The sequence below is a fragment of the Rosa rugosa genome, chromosome 3 (assembly GCF_958449725.1).
Source record: "Rosa rugosa chromosome 3, drRosRugo1.1, whole genome shotgun sequence".
NCBI classification, from domain to species: domain Eukaryota; kingdom Viridiplantae; phylum Streptophyta; class Magnoliopsida; order Rosales; family Rosaceae; genus Rosa; species Rosa rugosa.
The window spans coordinates 19,747,549-19,757,114 of NC_084822.1; the positions used below are offsets into that span (position 1 = coordinate 19,747,549).

A 9,566-nucleotide genomic window follows, 5' to 3' on the forward strand; every position below is an offset into this window, starting at 1 on the left:
CAATAGTGGTCTATAATGTCTGAGATAACAAAAAACTATAAAACTAAAAAAATAAGAAAACTCTGTGTTTTCAACTTGCTTGCTTTCTGTGCTTTATATTAATTGCAGAAACAGCACTAATTAAACAAGATTGGTCGAAAATCAAGATTAAAATAGAAAAAGACCCACTTTTGTGATAAAAGGACTCAACTTGTAGAAATGGATGACCATTTCTACAATAAGATAATAAATAACTGAGTTCTTCCCTCTCAAGTATATCAAAAGTCAGCTCCAATATTCTTGAAATACCCCAAAGATCAGATTGTAAGAGCAATGTGCATGGTGTCAGTGTAAGGAGAATATTGTCTTGGTATAAATATCAACTCTTCCCTAAAAACCCCAAATCAGTGGAATATCAAGCAATGCATCCAAGCAAGAGGAGGAAATATGAGAAGTCGGTAAATAAATCCTACTGATATGCTAAAATATCTCATACTGTGATGCTGATGATTCTTTTGGTTTTCTAGACCTTATATATCGTATTAACAATCGAAAGATGGTGAAGAGAAAAAATCTCTATTTGATAGGGCTTATTCACTGGACCCAATAAGTTGCATGAGCCTATGAGTGGAAAGACTAAAAGAACCAGTCTCTCTTCACTGCCTACTCCGGGTCTCCGGCTAGGTTGGACAATCATGTAGGATAAGTAATCTTGATCCGAAGCATAGTGAAATATTTTATGCATAGTAGCTACATCATAATCATAACAACGAGAGGAATTGAATTTTAAAGGGATTTGAGAATATGACACGTACTGACCTCCATGAACAAATTTTTTCTGGACCCGCTTCATGTGCCTTAGATTTTCCAGCTGCCAAATAGTGCATGACGCCTAAAGGATGATTTTTTTTTTCCCATCAATTTTAAAGAGAAATATTATGTTGTAGACTTGAAATAATGCTACATGAACCACACCTTTAGGTGTTCCAACATCTTATTGGTTCATATGGCATGAGTTGTGCTTCTTTCCCTTTGAGAGTATATTTGTTCATTTGGCTGCAAAATGTTGTTCATGCATACAGTAAAAGTACCATATACAATGTTCAGTGACTTCAGTCTATGTTTAAAAGTGACATATATACTTACATGACAAAGTTTCTAAGTTCGGAATCAACAGAGAAATTTATTGACAGCCATATTCCTCACACATCAAAGTATTGGAGCTAAGTAAACATTATGGCAATCTACTAGGAATGATGGTGGAACAAAAATTCAATTATTCTCAAACCTCTAGTAGCTATGACAACTATTGCCCCTTGAAAAGACATCCAAATCCAGTCAGAAAGATTATGCTAAAATCTTTGTTGATATCATGACACCAGTGTTTCACCATGGTAATCCATATATAGTCCTATCCAAGATGTAAGGCTCCCACAGCACAATCTGATTTGCATAAAGAAACATGAGAAGAAACACCAACAACCACTTGACACAATCAATTGGGGCAACTCCAACCATGGGGGTTCTATCCCATATTTAAGACCTAAATGAGATTTGGGCTCTCCAACAATTCATTTTAGGGGAAGTTGGTCTCAAAAATATAGCACTTGGTCTCAAACCAAGTCTCAAATTTGTGACTTTTCCAGAACCAGGACCATAAACAGTAGCTTGGGGCCACACATTTTCAATTAAATCAATTAACATGTTTTTGATATAATATTGATAAACATTATACTCATATTATATTTTAATCAAGAATAGTAAAAATAGCACCCCTATATAGTATTTTATGGTTGGAGATGAGAATTTGGTGTAATATAAATTGTGTAAGAAGGATGTGCTAAAATGAGGATAGCACCCCCAAATGAGACTTCATGGTTGGACTTGCCCTTAGAATCCTAGAAGATAATTAGTTTAATGAATATATAAGTTGACAAGGAAATTCTGCATAAAGCAAAGCAAAAGAAATCATTTGTGATGTCTATAACAGTAGAAAGCCTAATATTCTCTGAGCCTTTTAACAGTATATCATATGTATACAAGAAAGTAAAAAGCAAGGCATCTTCAGAATGGGTACAGTCCAGCTCAGAAAACTTAAAATCTATCAGTGAATCTTCACAGTTGAAAATGCTCGTTCTATGCTAAAGACACATACGTATAAAAGCTCTGACACTGTTGTATCTTTCTGTTTAGATTCCCATATATCCATTAAAAACAAAACTAATTTGGTGGATAATACGCTTGAGAAAATTATTGATAAAGAATATCACTAAAATGAGGAACGAACATTGCTGGGAGTAGAGAAAATTCAAAGGGGGGTTCATTATCGAGGGAACCAACAGACAGTAATCTGTAGAAGATTGCGTTAATTTTGTGTTCAAATTTGAATTGGAGGATACAAATATCATGAAGGATCTTTACTTTTGTTCCCCAAAGCCTGAATTATGCAAATTACATGGTTCACGAATAATAGTCCACCTGCAAACCACAACCACCAGAGAATATCAACCCCAATATTATACAAAATATGAGACGCATCAATAGTTTTCAACAAAAAGTTGTTCATTATTCTCCAAGCATCTCCAATCCTTCATCCAACTTCCAGAAGCTAAAGCAAACAAGTAAATAGAAAGTAAATTTATGTCTTTTTGTTCCCTTTCATGAGGCACTAGCTCATTTCTCTAACTACGCTAATTACAATGGGTTGCTCGGGACTCAAACCTGAAACTAGCCGAATGGAGTAGATTTCCTGAGCAACTCCAACAGCTTCCCCATATTTTAGTTTTTCTCTATTTTAGAGAAAAATGAGCCTCTTTTGCTCCAACAGATTCCCTATAACTTTCTCCATTTTAGGGAAAGTGAGGAGAGAGAAAACAAAATTCTTTAAATTTACAGCAATCTCTAAAATTTTAAGGAAGAATTTGGAGATTTTAGAGATTGCTGTAAACTAGGGAATCTGTTGGAGTTGAAGAAGAAAAATTGCTTAAAGCTTTGACTTTTGCTTTCCTATAATACAAAAATTATAGAGAAGCTGTTGGAGTTTAGAAACTAAAACATGGGGAAAAGAAATCCCTCTCCAAACATGCTTGCATTTTCATTGCACACGGACTTTCCTAATACACAACTCTTTAAAAAGTCGAATACTCATTTGATCAATCCCAAGCATGAACATTTCATAATACATAATAGACCACATCAACTGAAGTACTTGAATTGTGCAAGTTGCTCTTGTTTCTTCAAGTTTCAAGCCATAACAGCACATGAACTTATGACTTCTGTGCCTCACAACTCACAGAGACTCACAACCACCAGTTTCTAAAACTATTCACATACAGTACTACAGCCAATCTTGACCACAACAAGTCTTGAGGCTACTACACAAGCCCACAAAATTGTGGTCATGGTCAATAATCAACCAAGCCAAACATTACCATCTCATCCAATTATTATGATGCAGTTTCTAAATGGTTCCAGTATATTAAATTGTGTCACAGACTCACAGTACTATATAGAATTCATACTTCAACGACCAAATCTGAAAGATGCAAGGATTGGCAGGCAAAAACCAAAACAACACGAAAACATAAACAAAAGCCAGAGACCCTACAAGCCATGATTTCTGAATCTCCTTATCCAACCCTTTTCAAAAGACAGAGACCCAATTTTCGCTTGATTATAATCAAAGCAAACCAACCAACCGCCCACAAAGGCCCTACACAGGATCACAGATTGAATGAGAAAGCAAAGGGAATCAAAACACATGCAGTAGACTAATGAAGAAGAAAGAAGTAACAGAGAAATTAGGTTAAAGCTAATATAACATCTGAATAATAATTTAAAAGAAAAAAAAAAAAGTAACATAGGAAGAGGGAATAAGGCCCCGAATTTACAAAAGGGTGGATTCGGCTCCAATTCCCTCTTTTCCACAAACTGCAAAGGACTCTCTCACTCTGACCAGATTTTCTTACATCCTTTGCCTTTCATGAAAATTAAACAGCAAAAAGAGAGAAATTAAAATTCAAAAATTAAAGTAGACGTTCCCAGCAGAACAGACCACCAACAACAGCAGCACTAATAAGGGAATGCTAAGACTGACTGACTAAATCGGCTCCTCAAGCACAGCAATATGACCAGTCCTCCTCGCCAGCACTAGGAGCACCAGAATCAGCAACAATGTCATAATCATCTTCACTGCAATAGTACAATCCATGGTTGTTCATTGCAGTCAGGCAACAAGACGAAGCTACAGACAGATACGGCATGTTGTGGAAAGAGTGTGCTAGGCTGGTGGCCAAAGCCGAATTCGCCATTCCATCTTCATCGACCTCACCACACTCCTCTGCACGGTGTTTGAGCGTCTCGAACATGAGCTCGGGCTCGTGCTGCATCACTCGGAGGACGTCTGCGCAAGACGGCCCAGGCACAGCCCGCGTAACCGCAAAGCTGTATGGACCGTCGCTCTGGGAGACCCGAACAACGCTCGGGCCTCCAAACAGGTTGTGCACCCCTCCGAGTGCCTCCTCATAGGCCCCACCCAAGAACATTCCCAAATAGTACCGCCCACCAGAGCCATTGCCTTCCATTTCATGAAGCGGCAGGCTGGACTCGCCGCCAATGAACTTATTGATCTTCCCGTCACTATCACAGGTCAAGTCCGATAACACACCTCTCACCGCCGGCCGTTGATCAAGCCGGTGAATTGGGACAATAGGGAAAAGCTGCCCAATGCCCCAGAAGTCGGGAATGGAAGTGAAGACCGAGAGGTTCACATTGTATGTACGAACTGGATCGGACGCTCCAATTGCTTTCGAGACCAAATCACAAAGCCCATCCACAGTGGCTAATTGTTCAATACCCAGAGACCCTTCTTTGAATTGATCAACACAGCGCTGCTTCAGCAGATCAGCATATGTCAAACAAGCTTCATGCTCTCCCCTGATTGCCGCAGCCGAAAGGTTCCGGTAATCAGCACGAGCTTCCTCCGTAAGTCCCTCAATGAAATACTGAAGCGCATAGGCAGACATGGAAGGAGCAACATCACAAGCACTAGCAGAAACAGCCTCAAATATCAGAACAGAGTGATGAGACACAATGGCTCTGCCGCTCTCGCTGCAAATCACAGGGTGCTTCACTGACCTCCGGTCACAAACATACCGGACTGCTCGAACAACAGCCATTGCATACTCCTCAACCCCATAGCCAACAGAAATCTCAGAGTCGCTGGATTTGGATCCATCATAATCTATCCCCAAACCACCTCCAATGTCTATGACCTTCATATGGGCACCGAGGCGGACCAATTCGCAATAGATCTGCGCCGCCTCGGACACACCATCGGCGAGCAGAGCAGTCGAAGGGATCTGAGACCCAATATGAAAATGCAGCAACTGAAAGCAATCAAGCATACCTACTTGCTCAAGCTTCTTCACCACCCGCAAAATCTGGATGGTGGTTAACCCGAACTTCCCTTTCTCGCCGGAAGTCGACCCGAAATGGCCAGAATGCTTGGTTCTGAGCTTCGCACGCGCGCCAATCACGGGACGGACGCCGAGCTTCTTGCTCAATTGAATCACCAAATCCAGCTCTTCCTCTTGCTCGAGAACAATCACGGTGTTCAAATCCAGCTTCCTCGCCATCAGAGCCAGCGAGATGTACTCAAAGTCCTTGAATCCATTGCAGACCAGGAGGGATTCTGGGTTACCTTTGCACAGGCAGCTCATGGCCATGAGGAGCTCGGGCTTCGACCCGGCTTCGAGTCCGAACCGGAACGGCTTCCCGAACCGGACAATGTCCTCCACGACGAACCGGTCCTGGTTGCATTTCACCGGGTACACGCCCTGGTAGTGGGACCCGTAGTCCTGGGACTGGATCGCGAAATCGAAGGCTCCCTGGAGAGATTCGAGCCGGTTCTTAAGGACGTCGGGAAAGCGAACAATGAGAGGGAGCTGCAACCCGAGCCCGGATTCGGATTTCGGATCCGAAACCTTCTTCACTATTTTCAGCAAATCTATCTCCTGGTGGGGCATGGTCCCGGAGCCGTAAGGCCGGACGGAGACGTTGCCGGAGGAATTGACCGTGAAGTACGGCCCGCCCCAGGCATCGATTCGGTAGAGCTCGTTGGATAGGGAGGGAGACCAGGCGGCTGCGGAGGCGGTGGTGTTGGCGGTGGTCGGAAATACGCCGGAAAATGGGACCGGCGCAGGAAGAGAGCTATCCCCGGCAAAGGCGTAGCCGGGAGGAGCCACTGCAGCATCCACGCAACAAGCCAGGGCCGGCATCTCTTCCGCGACGATCTAATCAAAGAATGAAAGAATAGAAAGTGAAAGGGGGGAAGGGGGTTAGGGTTTGATTTTGTATCAGAGTTTGTGAAGAATGGGGGCTTTAGAACCCGCCGAGGCCGGAGCCCCGGCTACCCCCTCAAAAGAAGCAGTAAAGGGCTCTATCGAAACGGGTCACAACCCCAGTGTCACCCTCAAACAGCTCCGAAATCCCCACACCGAAACCTCAGGAGAAAATCTTCCCAATAGAACACTAGGAATTTCTGTGGTCCTCAACGACCGGTCAAGCTTTTAAGCACCGAAATCGGACCCAACCATGCAGTTCATGCAGATCTGAGAAGGCTCTGGTTTTGAGGGAAAGAAAAGAGAAAACAGGAAACCCAGAAATTTTCACTGGAATTTTTTTGGGGGAATGGAATTGGAATGGAGTCTCAGAGTTTGAGTTGGCTTCAAATTGTGAAGAAGAAGAAGAAGAAGATGGGTGACGAAGGTGGAACTGGCGAGAATTGCATGAAAGCCCAGGCGCCTTTATATAGGGGGATTGCGTGGGACCCTTGGCTAGTTGGGCCTGGAGTGGGTCCTATTTTGATTTGGGCTCAACGAACAAATATCTCCTCTTTTTAATTTTCTTTTTTTGTACTCTTTTTTATCTCCCGTGAGATTCCCTTCAAAAAGTCATAACCACTCATCGGCCGCAGCGTCGAGTTGCCGCGTGGCACTGTCCGGGGTGGGACCCCTTCTGGTCGCACCTCCCAAGGGCTTCTCTCCTCATTCCAACTTACATGGCGAGAAATTGGGGGGGGGGGTTAGGTTTCAAAATATCGCGAGCGGCGATATTTTTGGGAGGAAGCTAGCTGGAAGTTTCGCGCCAATGAAGATCTGAGATTGGAGGGACGGTGGGGATGTGGACACGTGGGGGATGGTTACTTTGAGGCTAGAGATGCTAAGCTTCACTGGCTTTTCCTGAAACGCAAGGACAAATTTAGTAAAAGTTTAAAGAAGGTCACGTGCCAGTCACGGACTCGATAGGCTGGATTGCACGGCCACGACGTCGGGGATGAATCATTCTTTCCGAGAAAAAAGGGCAGCAAAATCATGCATTTGTTGCCGCTTCAATTTCTTAGGGAAATGGATTTTATTTTATAGAAACTTTCTATTTATGAATTTTGTTTAAAATAGAATTAATTACAAAAAGTTTTTTTTTTTTTTTTTGGGTACAAGTTATAAAGTTATTAATTTATTCTATTTATAAATTTTACTTTATAGAGACTACATATTATATTAGGGTGATGGGCCTGGAGCTTGAGGCGATTGCGTTGCCGAAAGTATGTCGTAGTGGTAGTGATGATGCCGGTGATGATGCAAGTGACGACGGTGAAGTCAAGTTGTGGTTGTCAAGAGTAACATAGGGGTTGTGATTATAGAAGGGGATGGCTGTAATTCTATAAACAACAACCATTTTAAGATAATTCATATTCAAAATATATGTTAATTTCATATTCATATGAAGATTAATTTTTACTTTACGGATAAAAGTCATAAAAATGATTATATTGTATTAACGAAAGTATGAAACCAACCAAATAGTCAGAATAACATAGACTACTCAATTAGGACAATTAATTCAGTAATTAATACGGCGGTAAATTTCGGTCATGAAAATGTTAGTCATAAGTATGGTAATAATTGTGCGCAATGATTACAATTATAAGTGTGCAATGATTAACCGTCATAAGTGCAGCAATAATTGTCATCATAAGTGCATGAGTAAATACAGCCATATAAACAGTGGTAATGACGATTTGTCGCCCAAGTATGTCATCACATGTATAAAAAAAGGCTCAACATCCAGATAATGCATCTCATTCTGACTTTTTCTACTTCACTCAATTAAGAAACATACTGACTTAGGCATCGGAGGGTTTTCTGCATTTAACCCCCTCCTCTTCGAGTCGACGGTCAAACTCCAAGTCAAAGCTCCAATAAAGCTTATTGATCCTTCTTGGTCAACTCCTGCTCCAGTCCACATTCATTGGTGAGTCAAAATCCTCTACGGAATTTTTCGTCACCAAAAAGTGGCGTTGTTTATGGGAATCGAGTCCATGACCACACTGTCAATTATTTTAGACCTGTAATTAGGACAATTAACTCATTCATTAATACAACAGTAAATGTCGGTCATAAAAGCAACAACGATTACGGTCATAAATAGGATAATAACTGTGCTCAATGATTACAATTATAAGTGTGCAATGATTAACCGTCATAAGTGCATGAGTAAATACAGCCATAAAAGCAGTGGTAATGACGACTTGTCGCCCAAGTATGTCATCGCCTATATAAAGGAGGCTCGACATCCAGGTAATGCATCCCATTCCGACTTGTCTACTTCACTCAACTAAGAAACGTACTGATTTAGACATCGGAGGGTTTTCTACAGGTATCTTGCTCCTCTTTGAGCCGACGGTCAAACTCTAAGTCAACGCTCCAAAAAAGCTTCTCGATTTTTCTGGTTAGCTCCCGCTTCAGTCCACATTCATTGATGAGTCAAAATCCTCTACAAATTTTTTGTCACCAACAAGAGGCGACTCTAAGTCTATAGCTAAGCAAAAACACTTCGCCTTTGAAGGAAATCTTGACTATTAACTACCCATGCCGAGCACTCAATTGTGGTATGAAAGTAATTAACACTTTTAAGAAAACTCATAGAATAGCTCATGCTAGCAACAGACTAGACAACTGCAAGAAAACTAAGCAATGACAATCTCTTTCCCCTTGGGAGTGGAGATTCTTGACTTCCTCAGATAAGAGAAAGGAGGGAGTCCATTTTCATCCACTCCGCCATTCTTCTTGGAACCTTTGACTTTGTGCTTCTTCAGAGAGACCTTCATTGACTTAGTAGCCCCATTAATCTCTTTACCCTTGTTCTTGCTACATACCTCATTACCTCCCACATATCTTACAGGCAGCTTGACCAGAAGGAACTACATTAATCCCCATATTAACCGCATCTAAGTTCGAACATCCCACCACAAGACTAAGTCATGTTTTTTGCAATGATGACTCAAGCACCTTCTCTCCTAGCCTGCATTGCCTAACCTGAGTAGTACTAGTGGCTGGACTTGATGATTCAAGTTCCTGGATCGCCGCCCTCTAACACGGTTTTGGAGTAGAAAAATTATACCCTCCCAAAGAAGTCGACACCAATTATGGTCGAACACTGGAGGAATTTGCGCTTTGAAAATAATTTTCAGGCCAGAAGATGGAATTTTAAATGTATAGCCGTAACCCTAGCCAAAGCTTGTTCTA

At 41.7% G+C, this 9,566-nt stretch overlaps 1 protein-coding gene across 1 annotated transcript; it reads right to left on the bottom strand.

Moving 5' to 3' along the window:
• Positions 1-3,779: 3,779 nt before the first annotated feature.
• On the bottom strand, positions 3,780-6,765 carry LOC133739222 (arginine decarboxylase-like). Its single transcript, XM_062166960.1, has one exon. It carries the CDS (start codon positions 6,255-6,257, stop codon positions 4,092-4,094), a length of 2,166 nt encoding a protein of 721 aa, XP_062022944.1. The 5' UTR covers positions 6,258-6,765; the 3' UTR covers positions 3,780-4,091.
• Positions 6,766-9,566: the final 2,801 nt, after the last annotated feature.

Bases quoted from the DNA above. Each gene is read 5' to 3' on its own strand.
- LOC133739222 (XM_062166960.1), bottom strand. From the start codon at position 6,257: ATGCCGGCCCTGGCTTGTTGCGTGGATGCTGCAGTGGCTCCTCCCGGC.